The 17,079-nt window shown below is 39.0% G+C and overlaps 1 protein-coding gene across 1 annotated transcript; it reads right to left on the bottom strand.

Annotated features, from left to right (window-relative positions):
* Positions 1–2,933: 2,933 nt before the first annotated feature.
* Positions 2,934–16,874, bottom strand: LOC118837148 (cell surface glycoprotein CD200 receptor 2-like). The gene is given in 6 exon segments (XM_036744114.1): positions 2,934–3,138; positions 6,350–6,461; positions 16,101–16,352; positions 16,451–16,540; positions 16,543–16,810; positions 16,812–16,874. Coding segments are annotated over 6 exon segments (990 nt in total).
* Between the last annotated feature and the right edge of the window lie 205 nt (positions 16,875–17,079).

Raw genomic sequence — 17,079 nt, 5'->3', positions numbered from 1 at the left:
TGAAAACAACTGACCAACAAGAAAAAGAATTTGTCCATGTATCCAGAATATCAGAAGGCTAGACCCTACTGGCCCACTAGATATGTTTGCTAGCTAATTAAGCCATGCCTATGAAGAAGTTCAAAGCACTGATGCTTATGTTTGTACTGTATAGTTACAGGTTTTGGACTTGCCCCAGCTGATCTTTGCAAGGAACTACAAAAAGTTTTGGCCCAGGACAGGAATGTAACCTGAGTCTCTAAGCCCATTGGTATGGGACTCTCTCCTCATTGGGTAGAGAGCAATGCCCTGCATCTTTGTGAGGGGCAAGGCGGAGTTGGCTAGTGGAGGAGAAAGGAGCTCCAGGTTCTTCTAGTGTCTTCAGTCTTTTCAAGCCTCTTTAGTCTCTTTCGGCTCTGGAGTCATTTGCAATGCTCCTGGCTTCCAGCCTCTATAAAATGGATGATTCCAAAACCCACTTGAGGCTGCTGAAAGGAAAACCTGGGAAAAGCTGACGTGAGAGGAGCTGGCAATCTCCATCACATCCCTATCCCCAGCTTGCCACCCTAAAGACTCTGGAGAGTTTCCTCTTTGGTGAGATCTGGGACTTTCTCTTGGTTAAGCTGCATTACCTTATTTGCAGTGGGAGAGCTCCTTCCTTCTTTATTGTCTGGCATATATTCTTCTATGTACACTTTCTCTGATTTCTGATTTGCTGTGGACTTAGACAAATGGGTTTCTTTGCTATTTATTCTGTGTATTCATTGGGGAATTACTGTTTCATGGGAAAGGACTCAAGCCTCGGATATAAAGCTTGGGATCCTACTTCCCCCATTAATGAAACACCTATCAGAAGCTTGGCCTGAACCTGAAAATGGCATCCCCTAGACTAATAGTATTTAAGGGAGCTGATCAATATGATACTAGCCTAGTGCCCCATCTCTCTGAGGAGAGCAGAGTAGCCAATAATTTGACCCCAACCTCCTGCTTCCCCTGCTTCCAGGAATTAAAGTGTCCCTTGGAGAAGGGTGAGGAGAAAAGATGCTAGAGATGTCTAGCCTGCCTCCTTTTGAGCCACATGGCACTCTCATGTTATATTTGGGGGGACAAATTTGCTACATGTGGAAAGAGTACTAGACTTGAAGTCAGAGATGCAGGTTCTAAGTTTTCCTGGCTTTCATATTTCTTAGAAGTGACTGAGAGAAGACCCTGACGCTCAGCTTCCTCCATGTTGAAAGGAGGCTAATGATGTCCTTACAATGTAAATTAACAATAATAATTATAATAAAAGGTAACATGTGCATAGTACTTTAATACTTACAAAGTATTTTGCATATTTTAACTCATTTGACCCTCACAACAACCCTATGAGGTAGGTGTTATTATTATCCCCGATGACTTGCCCAGGTTCAAATAGCTAGTACAAGACAGGATTTGAATGCAGGTCTTCTTGACTCCAAGTATAGCACGCTAGTCTCTGTACCACCTACCTTTTTAAAAAATTTTTTAAATTTTCTGTGGGTTATACTCCCGGGTTGGATAAATTACATGATGGCTTCTCAGATACTAGATGCTTTAGGGAATACATCAATAGAGTACACTGACCCTGACCTTGAGAAACTTAGAGTCTAATTGAGATAAGAAAAACCTATACATATAAATATATTTTAGTATAACTACATATTTAATTCTAGAATAACCACACAATAGAAGCAGCTAGGTGACTCAATGTATACAGCACTGGATCTAAAAGACCCAAGTTCAAATCTGGCTTCAGACACTTAGTAATCGTGTGACCCTGAGCAAGTCACTTAACATCTGTTGCCTCAGTTTCCTAAGCTGTAAAATACATCTACCTTATACATTGTTGTGAATCAGATGAGATGCTATTTATAAAAGTGCTGAGCACAGTGCCTGAGACAAAGTAGGTGCTATGTAAATGCTTATTCCTTTCCTCCCTCCGCACATATAATAATCAACTCTGGCCCCAAATAAGAAAGGAGAAAATATGCCCATATGTTTTCTTGGCAGAAGTTAAGATCCTCTCTGTGTGTCTGTGTCTGTGTGTGTGTGTGTCTCTGTCTCTCTCTGTTTCTCTCTCTGTTTCTGTCCCTATCTCTATCTCTGTCTGTCTCTGTCTCTGTCTTTCTGTGTCTGTCTGTCCGTCCATCTCTCTCGCTCTCTCTCTCTCTCTCTCTCTCTCTTTCTCTCTTCCCCGCCCCCTTTTTCTCCTTTCTCTCTTCCTCCCGTTGATACTCTGGTCTCCATACAAAGCAGGAAGGATTTCTTTGAACCTTCTTCTGGAAATGGGACAAAAGGAAGAAGCTGTAGCTAAGGTCATTGATACAACTTCCTCTAAGCCAGGTAAAATCTCCAGCTCCCTTCTTACCAAGCCTCTTTCCTCCAATACCACATTAGCTCACAGTTTGCCCAGGAGAATCCCTAAACAGTTCGGATTCATTTTTAATGTCTACCCTTAGAGAGTTTTATAATGTGCTTTCAATTTAGATCTATTTGATTTGTTCAAGCCCCCAACCAGACATCCTAGCAAACTAGAAAGAGAATTTCTGTGTGTGTGTATGTGTGTCTGTGTGTGTGTCTGTGTCTGTGTGTGTCTGTATGTGTATGTCTCTGTCTCTTTTTTTCTTTATGCATATCTCTCTCTGGCTCTATCTCTCTGTGTGTCTCTGTCTCTCTGTATATGGATCTCACTGTCTTTTTTTCCTCTGTTTCTCTCTCTCCTCCCCCTAGGCAAGTATAAACTTCCCTTTCAGTTGCCTTTGAGCAAATGAAATACATACAAACCAAAATGTTCTTGGGTTAACCACAATTTTATCTTAATACTGACGAGAAAAATAGAAATAAAAATAAGCTTTGGAATGAATTCACACTCTCCCTGAGGGAACAGAGAAGGATGAGTGGGAAGAAAAGGAGTACTACCACCAGGCTTGTGGTCAGCAAACACTGATAGCTGCAGTCTCTGTCTGCCCAGGGTAGCTTCGGAACATTTTAGCTTGCCCCCACAACATGGCTGTGACAATTTTGCCCACAGCAGTGGCAGTAGCTGTAGATGGTCCCCAGGACCTCTGTCCATCATCTTCATCCTGTAGTTGAAGAGGCTGGGCACAGAGTTTGTGACGGAGGCAGCTGTTGCAATACCTGTTGGGCAATAATGGACTTCAGAAGCTCCTTCCTCTTTCCCTCTGTCAATAGGCCCTTCCAGAGATTGAGAATTCTACTCTTCCCCCTTCCCTTAGGAGGCAAAGGGGCTGAGTATCAAGTTTCCATCCTAGGGTTCTCCAAACAGACAAAAAGTGGTGAGCCCCTGGCTGTACAAATAGACTTACAAAGACAAATTCCAGAGTCATGAGCTAAAGATACCATATATGCTAAAGGTCTGTGCCTGTGACTTTGTGATGGAAATTATGTAGGTCAAAATCATGAAACTCTGTTTGGAGGGATGAAAAGGATTTAATCTGCAGCTCCTGCCTTTGAACCATCAACATCTCCACTTCCGTGCTAGAATGTGATTAACAGCAGACCACATGCTGTAGAACACAAGGCTTAGGGCCTGAGTGTGGGTAAATGTCAGTGTGGGACTCAGCCAGGCTCAGACTATTCTGCCTAAAGTCTATTTCCCCCCAAAACCAGATACAAACAGAAAAAGCCATTTCTAGGTCTTTTTGTAAAAGCCACATTTGTCCAAGAGCTACATGCTATAGGACTTTTGCTATCTTGAAACCAACGTCTGAATTTCAACCAATTTCTATCAACACCTCATTTGGCTTCTAGTTTTGTGGTATCACGAAGTCTGTGAAAAAAAAAATGCAAATCAAAAGGAGTGAAAGCATAAACCCTCCTGAAAAGAATAAGAATCCTAATTCCATTTTACTTTCTCTGTGTTTGTAAACCAGCTACTCTAGACATCATCTAGGCTGATATTTCTCAATATGTGCCACAAGGAACTCTGACACACTTTAAATTCTATCTTTTGTTTTTGTTGCCGTTTTTTAGATGAATCTTATGTCATTTGTTAATAGGCATTACAAATAATGATTTTAGAGTATTTTACTACAAGGATTCTGCCAAAGTTTTGTTTAAACTGAAGAGTTCTGTCACTGTTAAAATGTTTAAGAACCACCAATCCAGGCAAAACCGAAGTTATTTGGACTGAGGAGTTCCCATTCCTCAGGAGAAAGTGGAGCCAGAGGGGGAAAAAAAGAAGAGAAAAGAAAGGAAAAGTGCTCCTGGATTCATGACTTTGACTCAGATGTCAGTAGGCTTTGAGCACCTGCAGAGAAAGAAAAACATTCACTCAGGTAAGGTGAGACTAATATTTAGCCCTGATGAAATCAATTCTTCCATACAGATGAAGAGGAGAAATTCAACCTTATCTCTAGAGTAGAGGAATTTTATACTGCCTTGTCCCCTCCTTGCCCCAATTAGGGAGCACATAAAAATTGCTGGCATTTCTGTGGTCCTTTAAGGTTTGCAAAGCACTTTATAATCATTATTTCTTGATGCTCTTAAAAGTAATATGAGGCAAGTACCACAGGTATTATTCTTGACATTTTGCAGATGGGAAAAAGAAGGCTTATGTTAAGGCTTTGCCTCTGGTCTAATACGTGTACAAGACAGGATTGGAATCCTGATTCCAACACACCCTGCTATAGGCTGAAGATGCAGCCTGCTCCTTCTTTCTCTCTTCACCAGTGACCTGAGAAGGCTGAACTATGTTTCAGCATCAAGCCAACTGATGATAACTTAAAATGGTTGTTATACCTCACTGGCTAGGAAGGCTGGAGAACACTAGATGCACTGCTCTTCTTCTGATTTCCCCTGTTCATTTAATACTCAGAGGTATCTTGGGGAAGTCTGAAAGTGGGAAGTATGTGCTGCTATTCCAGAAGGGTTACAGCAATGGTAGATAGTATACAATCTGTAGGATGTAGCTTGGCGTCTTCCTCCCCACTTCATAAGTAATTGAAAGAAGGTTTGGGCCTTGCCATTCTCAAATGGGTCAGCGCCTCCAAATGCGCCACTGTGGTTCTGACTCTGGGTTAAGTTCAGCATATCAAGAGCCTTCTCTTAAGATACACTTGGGTTTGACTGGAATTAGTATATATTCTGATACGATGCTTCTTCAAAAACTTGTATTGAGGTAAGGTAAGTAGGCTTTATGGAATAAAAGAGGAGGGTGTCTACCATAGTTCTCTGTTCTCACTCTGATTTTCTTATCTTTTTTTTGGAGGGAGGAAGGCAGGGCAATTGGGGTTAAGTGGCTTGCCCAAGGTCACATAGCTAGTAAGATGTGTCAAGCATCTGAGACCAAATTTGAACTCAGATCCTCCTGACTCCAGGGCCAGTGCTCTACTCACTGCGCCACCTGGCTGTCCCTGATTTTCTTCTCTTTAACTTCATATAAGAGCACTTCTCAAATCCCTTTATTCTATTTTCTTGGTCCTAATTTTATATTTCATCAGACCATCCCTTGTTCTTTATTATTATATAGGCAATTAGATGGTACAGTGAATAGAGCTCTGGGCCTGGAGTCAGGAAGTCATAGTTTCAGCCATATCTAACTCTTTATGACCCCATTTGGGGTTTTCTTGGGAAAGATGCTAGAATAGTCTGCCATTTCCTTCTCCAGCTCATTTTATAGATGAGAAACTGAGACAGATTTAGGACTTGCCCAAGATAACACAGCTAGGAAGTGTCTGAAGCCAACTTTGAACTCAGGAAGGTGAGTCTTCCTGACTAAAGGCCTGGAACTCTATCCACTGTGCCACTTAGCTTCCCAGAGGTCAGGAAGATCTACATTCAAATACAGCCTCCGACACTTACTAGCTGTGTGACCCTGGGCAAGTCACTTAACCTCTTTTTGCCTCAGTTTCCTCATCTGTAAAATGGAGACAATTATAACACCTACCTCCCAGAGTTGTGAAGATAAAATGTGCTTAGCAAAGTGCCTGGAACAGAGTAAGCACTACATAAATGTTAGTTATTATTATGAATAAATTAATTTATTATTTAATAAATTAATTAGTTATAATTAATTAATAATAATGATGGTGATGATAATATAACTTCATACCTGCTCCTCCACCCCTATTCCTTTATTTGGAGTTCTATTTATAACTCATCTGCTTCAGGAACCAGACTCTGAGTGAAAGATACCACCTTCATTCTGCCCACCTCAGTGTCTCTCCTTTACTTTTCAATAAAGCTTTCAACAGATGAAGAATAATATTTTGACAACCTCTTCTAGTATGTAATAAGCTTAAATACTTTAAAAGGATTTTGTGTGTGTGTTGTAAAAGTGCCTTGAGCATTATGAGCACCCCATAAATTTTAATCAATGAATTGTTACCTGCTGCCATTGATCTTCCTAAAGAGAAGACATTCTCCAAGGCTCAGAATGCCACCCAAAATGGAAAATTCCACAATCCCAAGAATCAATGCAATTCGTGACTCCCCAGCCCCTTTGAACACAGAAAAGGGTATGTTTAAGTGTATCATCACCAAGTTAACAAATTTCAGCCTGTAAATTTTTGATAATTTTCCCCTATCTATAAAAGGGCTGTTAAAATCTAAATGACTTTTCTATCCCTCTAGTGTTGCTACCATTTTCCTGCAATAGAGTTGGGAGGCCTCCAATACCTCCCATTCACATACAGAAAACGTAAACAATGTCATCTATTACTTATCCGGTAGTTGAGAGATATTTATTACCCTTAATAAAAAGAGCACCATCTCCTGACGTTTCCTGAAGAGTAAAGAATTTAGTTCTGTCACTCCCTTGGGCACATTATTTGATTTCTGTATGTCTTGGTTTCTATATTGGTGCAAATGAAGTCATAACCCTTCTCCAATATTGTCAAAAATGTGTTTGTGTGTCCTGGGAGGGGGGGAGGGGTTTGAGAGATTCTTGTGGCATAAAGATAAGCTATTAAGGACTAGAGAAGTAGTGTAGTAGAGTGGATAGTGCAGTAGACTTGGAATCATGAAGGCCCGAGTTCAAATCCTGCCTTAGATTTAATAGTTCTGTGACCCTAGGCTAATCACTTTAACTTTTCTGTGCCTCAGTTTCTTTTCTGTAAAATGGGAGGTTGGACTCATCCGCCTTTAAGGTCTCTTCTAGCTACACATCTATTATCCTTAACTCCATTATCCTGTGACTTTCCTAATTTCAATTTAACAAAATAAACATTTATTAAGCACCTGACAAATGAAATGCATTGAGCAAAAAGGGGAAAACAACAAGTTTCTTGATCTTGAGGAGCTTACAGTCTAATAGGTAAAACTAGATAGTCACAGAAAAAAAAAATTAAGACGCATAACACAAATTAGGATATAATTAAATGCATTTGTTGTTGTTCCATCTTTTGAGTCATGCCCGACTCTTTGTGAGCCCATATGGGGTTTTCTTGGCAAAGATACTAAAGTGCTTTGCCATTTCCTTTTCCAGATGAGGAAACTGAGGCAAACAGGGTTAAGTGACTTGCCCAGGGTCACACAGCTAGTAAGTATCTGAGGCCAGATTTGAACTCAAAGATGAGTCTCCCTGATTCCAAGCCCAGCTCTCTACCCACTGTGCCAACCTACCTGCCCATATTAAATGCATAGGAGAGAACAAATCAAAAAGTATCAGTAAGGAAAGAAGGGATTATTTCTAGTCAGGTGGGATGGGAAGGTTTATGAAAAACCTGGCATCTGAGCTGAGCTTATGCAAAGATAAACCTTTGCATGTATCTTTGCATAAGCTACAGTGCCAAGCGCTGGAGATACAAAAAAAGGTTAAAAGACGGTTCTTGCCCTCAAAGAGCTTATAATCTAATGGGAGAGACAGCATGCAAACAACTACATACAAACAATTCATGGACAGAATAAATTGGAGATATTCCTGGAGGGAAGGCACTAGAATTAAAAGAGATTGGAAAAAGCTCCTTGTGGACGGTGAGGCTATATCCGGAAATTGAAGGAAACCAGGGAAGCCAGAAAGAATAGTTGAGGAGGGAGAGAATTCCAGGCATGGGGACAAAGTAAAAATGCCCAGAGTCCAGAGAGGGAATACCTTGTACAAAGAACAAGGACAGTGGGACCAGATTGCAGAGTACATGATGGGGGAGGGGCGGCAACGTAGGTATAAAGAGACTAAAAAGGTATCGGCAGGGGGAGGTTATGAAGGGATTTGAATTCCAAATGGTTTTATATTTGTTACTACTACTAGAACTATACACCAAAAAGAGCAAAGAAAGAGGAAAAGGACCCATGTTTACAAAAATTTACATTATTTTTGTAGTAGCAAAGAAATGGAAACTAAGGGGCTGCCCACATCTTGGGGAATGGCTGAACAAATTCTTGCATGTTACTATAACGGAATATTATTGCTGCATAAGAAATGAGAAAATGGATTATTTCTGAGAAATCTGGGAAGACCTGTTTGAACTGATACACAGTAATGAATAGAACCAGTAGGATACAATAACAATATTTAAAAAAAAAACATTTCTGAAAGACCTGAGAACTCTGATTAATTCAATAATCAACTATGACTCTAGAGGACTGACAATTAAGCATGCCACATACCTCTTTATGAAAGATTATAGACTAAAGATGCAGAATAAAATTTACATTTTCAGACAGTGTAAGAATGTATTTTGTTTGACTATGTATATGTGTTGCAAGGGTGGGAGAGCAAAAGAATAAAAGGATAAAGTAGGGGGGAAACAAAAAAAAATAAAAGATCAGAGACATCACTTTTTTGTTTGTTTTAATGGAGAGAAGGGAACAAAAGGAAGGAAGGAAGTAATCATAGGCAGGAAAACTTTGAAAGCTACAGGCTGAAATTATCATATGCTTTAAATGAAAAGCAAACTGTACAAAATAGAGATCTGCAGTTTCATGTGTAATCTTTTTCTGTTCCATACATAAGGAAATTTCCATTTTATATGGAATTTGTCAAGTTCAAAATAAAATTTTAAAAAGAGAGATTGTCAGTCTGCTACAGATTAGGCTGTAAGGTACTATCCAGCTTCTAAAAATGTGATTTTTTTTTAAAAATTATTATTTATTTTAACATTCATTTTTAAAAAATTATTGAGTTCCAAATTCTCTCTATCCTTCCAGTCCCTCCCCAGCTGCTCAAGAAGGCAAGCAATATGATATTAATTGTACATGTGAAATCATGCAAAACATATTTCCATATTAGCCATGTTGCCAAAAAAGGGCAAAAAAATTAAGGAAAGTGAAAAAATTATACTTCGATTTGTGCTCAGCTCAGCATCAGTTCTTTCTCTGGAGGTGGATAGCATTTTCCATCATGATTCCTCCAAAACTGTCTAAGTTCTTCAGAGTTGATCATCATTACAATATTGCTGTTACACCATACAACCCTCCATAAAGTCTATTGTGCTTCTGACCACTCCCCCTTTTAATTCATCCTCCGTCTTATCACCTGCCTTCTTACTCTTATCTCCTTCCCTTCCTACTTCCCTGTTGGGAAAGACCGGGTTTTTTATACCTAATTCTGTGTGTGTGTGTGTGTGTGTGTGTGTGTGTGTATCCTTTGCTCTTCGAACCAGTTCAAATGAGAGCGAGCTTCAAGCATTGCCTACCACCACTCCCAGTTTCCCTGTTCCTTGTGCACCTCTTTTATGTAAGGTAATTTTCTTTATTCTTCTTCTCCCTCCCCCTTTCTTTTAGTGCATCCCTCTTTCTCGTTTCTCTATTTTTTGAGATCATCTCAACATAACTGACTCACACCTTTGCCCTCTATCTATGTAGACTCCCTCTAGCTGCCCTAATAATGATAAAATTTTTAGGTGTTGCATGTTTCATCTTCCCATATAGGAATGTAAACAGTTTATTAAGTCTCTTATGATTTCTTTTTCATGAATATATTTTTATGCTTCTCTTGAGTTTTGTGTTTGAATGTCAGACTTTCTATTCTTCTCTTGTCTTTTCATTAGGAATGCTAAAAAGTCCTCTATTTCATTGCTTCAGTCATTTTTTAGTCATGTCTAACTCAGCATGACCCCATTTGGGGCTTTCTTGACAAAGATACTGGGGCAGTTTGCATTTCCTTCTCCAGTTCATTTTACATTTGAAGAAACTGAGGCAAACAGGGCTAAGTGACTTGCCCAGGGTCACACAGCTAATAAGGTTCTGAGAGCAGATTTGAACTCAGGTCTTGTACAGGGCCTGGTACTCTACCGCACCTAGGTAGCTGCTTCTTCTATTTCATTAAATGTGCTTTCTTTTACCATCTGAAGGATTATACTCAATTTTGCTGCGCAGATTATTCTTGGTTGTAGTCATAGTTCTCTGCCTTCCAGAATATCTTACCTAAGGCCTCTGTTTCTTTAATTGGAAGTTGCTAAATCTTGTATAATCCTGACTGTGGCTCTATGATATTTAAATTTCTTTCCAGTTCCAACCCTGACAAACTGTGCTTTTCTCAGCAACCTAAGGGGCAAGGACAACTCCAGGGGACTCACGATGGAGAATGCCATCTTCATCGAGACAAAGAACTGCGAAGTTTGAATACAGACTGAGGCACACTACATGCTCGCCTTTTCTGCTTCTCTTTTGTTTTTGTTTTTGGGTTGTTTTTTTTTTTTGTTCTGTTTCTTCTTTCTCATGATTCATTTCATTGGTCAAAATTCTTCTCCACGACTTGACTAGTGCATAAATTAATTCAATGCGAAGTTATACATGACAGTTATATGAGACTTCATGCCATCTTGGGGAGGGAGGGGGGAGGGAGGGGAGAAAAACTGGAACTCAAAACTATGTAGAACCGTGTGTGGTAAACTAAAAATAAAAATAAAAAAAATATTTAAAAAAAAATTTCTTTCCAGTTGTTTGAAGTATTTTCTCTTTGATCCACAAGCTCTGAAATTTGGCTATAATATTCCTAGCAGTTTCCATTTGGGGATGTCTTTCAGGAGGTGATTAGTGGATTCTTTCAATGTGTATTTTGTCCTCTGGTTCTAAGATATTGGGATAGTTTTACTTGATTTTTTAAAATATGATGTCTAAACCAGTATCTTACACCATTTATCAAGATAAGGTCAAAATGGATGCACGACCTATTACAAGAAAGTTTGAAGAACATGGAACATATTATTAGACTTATAGACAAACAATTTATGAATAAACACTAGAGAACAAAGTTAGGTGTAAAATGGATAATTTCAATTACATTAAATTAAAAGGGTTTTGTACAAATAAAACAAATATAGCCAAGATCAGAAGGAAAGAAGAAAATTGGGGGAGGGGGATTTTATAGACAGTTTCTCAGATAAAAGTTTCGTATCTCAAATATATAAAGAACTTTGTAAAATCTCTTAAGAATATGAGCCATTCTCCAATTAATTAATGGTCAAAGGATGTGAACAGACAGGTTTCCAATGCAGAAATTTAAAAAAATAATCATATGAAAAAATGTTCTAAATCATTATTGATTAGAGAAATGTAAATTAAAACAACCTTGAGATATCATTTTATACCTATCGAATTGGCTAACATGATCAAAGAGAAAAACAACAAATGTTGGAGAGGATGTTGGAAAAATTGGAACACTAATTCATTGTTGGTGAAATTGTGAACTCATCCAACCATTTTGGAGAGCAATCTGGTGCCCAAAGAGTTATTAAACTGCCTATACCAGGGGTGGAGAACCTGTGGCCTCGAGGCCACATGTGGCCTTCTAGGCCCTTGGTTGCAGCCTTTTCAATGAGTCCAAGTTTTACTGACCAAATCCTTTTACTAATGGTATTTGTTTTGTGAAGTTTAGATTCAGTCAAAGGGCCTCACTTGAGGACCTAGAGGGCCACATGTGGCCTTGAGGGCACAAGTCCTGCACCCTTGGCCTATACCCTTTGACCCAGCAAATAGACTAGTAGGTCTATTTCTAAAGATGATTAGGGAAAAAGGAAAAGAACCTATATGTTCTAAAATATTTATAGCAGCTCTCTTTGTGGTGGCAAAGAACTGGAAATTGTGGGGATGCCCGTCAATTGGGGAATGGCTGAACAAGTTGTGGTATATGATTATGTGGGAATAGTACTGTACTGTAAGAAATGATGAGCTCACTGATCTTAGAAAAATATGGATAGATTTGCATGAAATAATGATGAGTGAAATAAGCAGAACCAAGAGAATGTTGTATACAGTAACAGCAATATTGTTTTAAGAACAACTTCGAGCAAATAAGTAATTTTGACTATTATAAATACCCAAATTAACTACAAAGGACATAGGAAGGACACACACTCATTTGTTTCTAATGGTAGCCATCTCAGAGGGGGGAGAAAAAAAAAGGGAAAAAAAGAAATTTACATGATAATTTAGGAATAGCAAGTTGTCCATAATAGATTTGCAGTTCCATGTGCAATCATCTTTTTTTTATTTTACTTTGTTATAGAAATGTTATTTTGTTCCATAAATTTAAAATTAAGTAAACATTTTTTTAAAAGAAACATGATATCTAGGCTCTTTTTTTATTGTGGCTTTCAGGTAGTCCAATAATTCTTAAAATTATCTCTTTTCAATCTCTTTTCCAGATCACTTGCTTTTCTGATGGGATATTTCACATTTCCTTGTATTTTTTTCATCCTTTAGTCTGTTTTATTGTTTCTTGTTATCTCGTGAAGACATTTGCTTCCACTTGCCCAATTCTAATTTTTTTTTAGGAATTGGTTTCTTCAGTGTGTTTTTGTACCTCTTTTTCCATTTGACCAATTCTACTTTTTAAGCAGTTCTTTTATTCAGTTAATTTTTGTGTCTTTTACCACTAGGCCAATTCTGGCTTTTAAGGTGTTATTTTTTTCAGCACTTTTTGTGCCTCTTTAGTGTTAATTCTCTTTTCATAATTTTCTTGCATCACTCTCATTTCTTTTCCCAGTTTTTCCTCTACTATACTTCTCTATTTCTTTAGCTCTTCTAGAAATTCTTGTTGGGCTTGTGTCCAGCCTGCATTTTTCTTTGAGGCTTTGCTTTTAGTTATTTTCACATTGTTGTCTTCTTCTGAGTTTGTGTCTTGATTTTCCTTGTTACCATAGTAATTTTTATGGTCAGGTTCTTTTTTTGTTGCTTGCTCATATTTTGAGTCTACTTCTTGACTTTGAATTTCATGTTAAAGCTGGGCTTTGCTCACCTAGGCATGAGGAGGCACTTGCCCAAACTTCAGGCTTTCTCTCTTTGTTGTTTTCAGAGTTAGTTCTAGGGATCTGTAAGTAATCAGTGCTTCCAAGGTGGTGTCATTCAGGGTGAGATGTGATCACTGCTTTCCTGATCTGTGCTCTAGTCTTTACCCAGGAAGGGCCCCAGATCTTCTGCAGCCACAACCACTCATCTCTGCCCTGGAAATGCAACCCAAAGCTGTCTATGCTCAATAGAGTTGCCAAGACCCAGTGCCTGGTCCTGCTCTCAGTAGCAGCTTAGGGTCCTCTGTAATCTCTTTCTGAACAGTTGTTCAATCCCCTTACTATCTGTAGGTTGAGAGCTCCTGACTTTGCTGTCACAGCCACCTTCAAGGACTACCACTGGTGTTGCTACTATGCATGTTCCAGGCCAGCCCCTACCCTAGCATCATAGACTTCTCCTTCAGACCTCCTAAGTTGTCTTGGCCTGAAAAAAATGTCTTACCCTGATATTGTGTTGACTTACACTGCTCTAGAATTGCATTTGATACATTATATTAAAGTTGTTTGGAGGGGAATATTGGGGAGTTCAACTGGGTTGCTGCCTCTGCTCTACCACCTTGGCTTTACTTTCTCCTTCAATGTTATTTTAAAAAAAAGGCAATATCATACGATGAAATAACATAATTATCTAAGTATTGTGGATGAATTTGGAGGACATCTATAAAATATTACCATTTCTGTTCCCACTTTTCATCCTCAATTAAATTGTTTTAGAGTATCTTCAAATTAGGATTTCTACATTGTTTATTTTACTTTTTGGCTTTCATCAATACTTCCTTCCTGAGAAAAGATGTTGAGAGTTTTGTTTCTGAGGAATATGTTTCATGTTGCCATTACAAGATTCTTTATTGTGTAAGATAGGAGAGGATAGTCTTGGTATCCACCTGTACAGACACTGAGTCAGTAATTAGACATAAAAACAAAAGAGAAACATAACTCCCAGCTTTGTGAACTTACACATTCATTAAAAAAAATCCCAAAGTGTGTCAGTGAAAGAGGGAGGAGTTGGTATCCTTCCAAATGACTTTTTTCCCCAGCAACTGATAAACCAGGTAATGAGGTGTTAAGGCATTAAAGGAAGTGCAAAGACGTGTCCGTGCATTATTAACCTTCCTATAAAGGAGTTCTCCTGACAGAATTAGAAGGGCAGGTGGTCATTTGTTAGATGAAAATTAGCCATGTCAGGAGAGGGAAAGAGGAGGAAGGGGTGGAAGAAGGAGGAAGGAGAAATTCCTCCTCTCATTCCTACATTCCAAGCTATAGAGTTTTGCTACAGAGCTAATTACCATTAGGTGACGATACACCCAGCAGACACAAACTTGGAAAGGGGACAGACAGGAAGCAATTTCAAGGAAAAGTGACCTAAGTAATTGAGTATTTAGCTGTGGAGAACAGCAGACTGGGAAACAAACTGAATGACCTTTAGTTTCTGGCATTTCTACTATATCAAACACTTCTTCCACATTGGTCTGAATTATATAATTGTTCCCTTTGTCATTCTCTCTGCCTTTTGAAAGATGAAATTATTAGCAGAATATTTTAAGCATTTACTAGATGCTTTGGTTTTAGCAGGAAAGGAACTCCATAAGATGTCTACATATATTGAAGACTCTGGCTCTGTAATGTCTCTCTGACAGTGACCTATAAAAGGAACTGATCGGTCATTTCCGATATCTGACTAGATGGTCTATAGTATACTCCTTCCAAGATACTAATTTTGTTTATTCCTCCCTGTTGATCTTCACCCGAATACTGTTTTCCATAGAGATGTATTTCTTCTTAATTGTGCTTTCCATCTAATCTGTCATCTTCAAATGGTCACTCTCATTCATTCCACATAGCCGGTCTACTGTCAAATCTTGTTCCTATCTATGCAGCCTCTCTTGTATGCTTCTCTTTACCCTGTATCTGAAATGTTCTCGCTCTTCACCTCTGCCATTTGGAATCCATGGCTACATTCAGGACTCTGCTCAAATTTGATCTTCAGCAAGAGGCCTTTCCCAGTCTTCCTTTCCCCTCCCCTAGTTGCTAATGTCTTTCCCTCTAATGTTATCTGATATTTGCTTTATATAGGCTTTGTATATACACATATACATATATAAACGTGTGTGTGTGTGTATATATATATATATATATGCATGTTGTCTCCCATTAGAATGTAAACTCTGTGAAGGCAGGGACAATTTCACTTTTGTCTTTACAGCTCAAGTTCCTAGCATCTGACATACAGTAGACACTTAATACATGATTATTTAATGATTTCTTTTAATATATATTTGTGTGTGTGCACACCTGTATGCATCCTTCCATTGACCTAATTCATTCATGAGTCATGACCCATAACATCATAGTGATACCATGAGTTTATATTTACCTGCTTCAATTGAGGTCTCTATTGATTACACTACCCAAGACATTGGCATGAGGGCATGAATATGGTTTTTGCCCATTTCCCTGGTTATTGTCTCCTGTGCATTATTCAGCATCCCCTCAGCTATTCTCCTTTTATCACACCTGCTGTTCTCTATCTGGTAGTATAGTAGTTTTAAGTGGACAGTTCTGCATGTCTCCTCCAATTTTCAGGTCAATACTCCCATAGTCAAATCAAGCAAATATATTTTTCCCTCGCCCTGGTTAAATGAGTTCCTTCTAAATTAACTGTCAAAGGAGGATGGATAGGGCATAAAACCAACCATCATTGGCAGAGGAATGAAAAAAGAAGAAAAGATTCATTCCAAAATATGTACAAGAATATCTGTGTTCTGTGTTCAGTCATTTCTCATTTGATTTTGAAACAGCTTTAAATGTAAAATTCTTATGCCTCTTAGAACACCACTTTTCTCTCATAATATGACTTCTCTGGAAGAGGCAATAGTGAATCAAACACAGTATGAGAGAAATGCTACTTACTATGGGATTGAAGTTCTATGGACAGACTCTCGTTTCCAGTCAAATGGGAAATGAAGCAGGTGAGATCAGACTCATTGAAGTCATCCAAGGTACAAATGCTTTTCACAGTCACTGTTCTGTCATTGTGAGTTTCATTCATAGTGAAGCAGTCTCCCTCTGGGACCCAAGAGATCTGGGCAGCCGGCTTCCCAGCAACAGCCTTGCACACAACAGTTCCATTCCCTTCCTCAGACAGGGTTACTACAGGAGGCACTGCAGAAAATGGAGAGAGAGATTTAGAGAAAGTTGGTGGTTCTGAGCAAGTCACTTGTTATTCAGTCCTGGATCTGGTTACAGAAGCTGTTCCTTACCTAACACACTGAGGTGATAGACAGTTTGGAAATTGCCACCAGGTGTTACAAAAATACATTTATAATATCCATCATTCTCAGTGGTCACTGAAGGTTGCGACTCCACTCAGGGCTGGATTCCCAGTTCACTCCTTCATCAGAACAGTTTGTTTCCTTGGTTTCCTTCTTGTCTTCTCTGTGAGCTGTGATACAGGCAGTTTTGTTTCTGAGATGTATTTCCCACGTTATCATTATAAGATCCTTTTCTGGGCAAGGAAAGCAGGAGAGGACAGCCTTGGTATTCACCTGCACAGACACTGAGTAGGTAACTGGACATAAAAACAAGAGAATCATAAAGACTTTTCTGTAGCAGCTCCTCCCACCACATCCCATTTAAGGTGGTACTTGCTCCTGAGCCAACTCCTAGCTCTGTTAATTGACACATTCATGGAATGAACACTTAAGAAAATTCCAAAGTGAGTTGCGCAAGAGGGAGGAGTTGGGACCCTACTAAGTGATTTCCCACCCTCACCCCCAGCATAGTTGATAAATCAGGTAATGAGATGTGAAAGCACTAAAGGAAGTGCAAAGACATGTCCAGGTACTATTAACCTCCCTTAGGAGTTCTCCCTGATAGAGAGAGAAGGGCA

This window comes from Trichosurus vulpecula, chromosome 2 (assembly GCF_011100635.1).
Source record: "Trichosurus vulpecula isolate mTriVul1 chromosome 2, mTriVul1.pri, whole genome shotgun sequence".
Classification (NCBI taxonomy): Eukaryota; Metazoa; Chordata; class Mammalia; order Diprotodontia; family Phalangeridae; genus Trichosurus; species Trichosurus vulpecula.
This window is presented reverse-complemented; position numbering and strand designations above follow the sequence as displayed.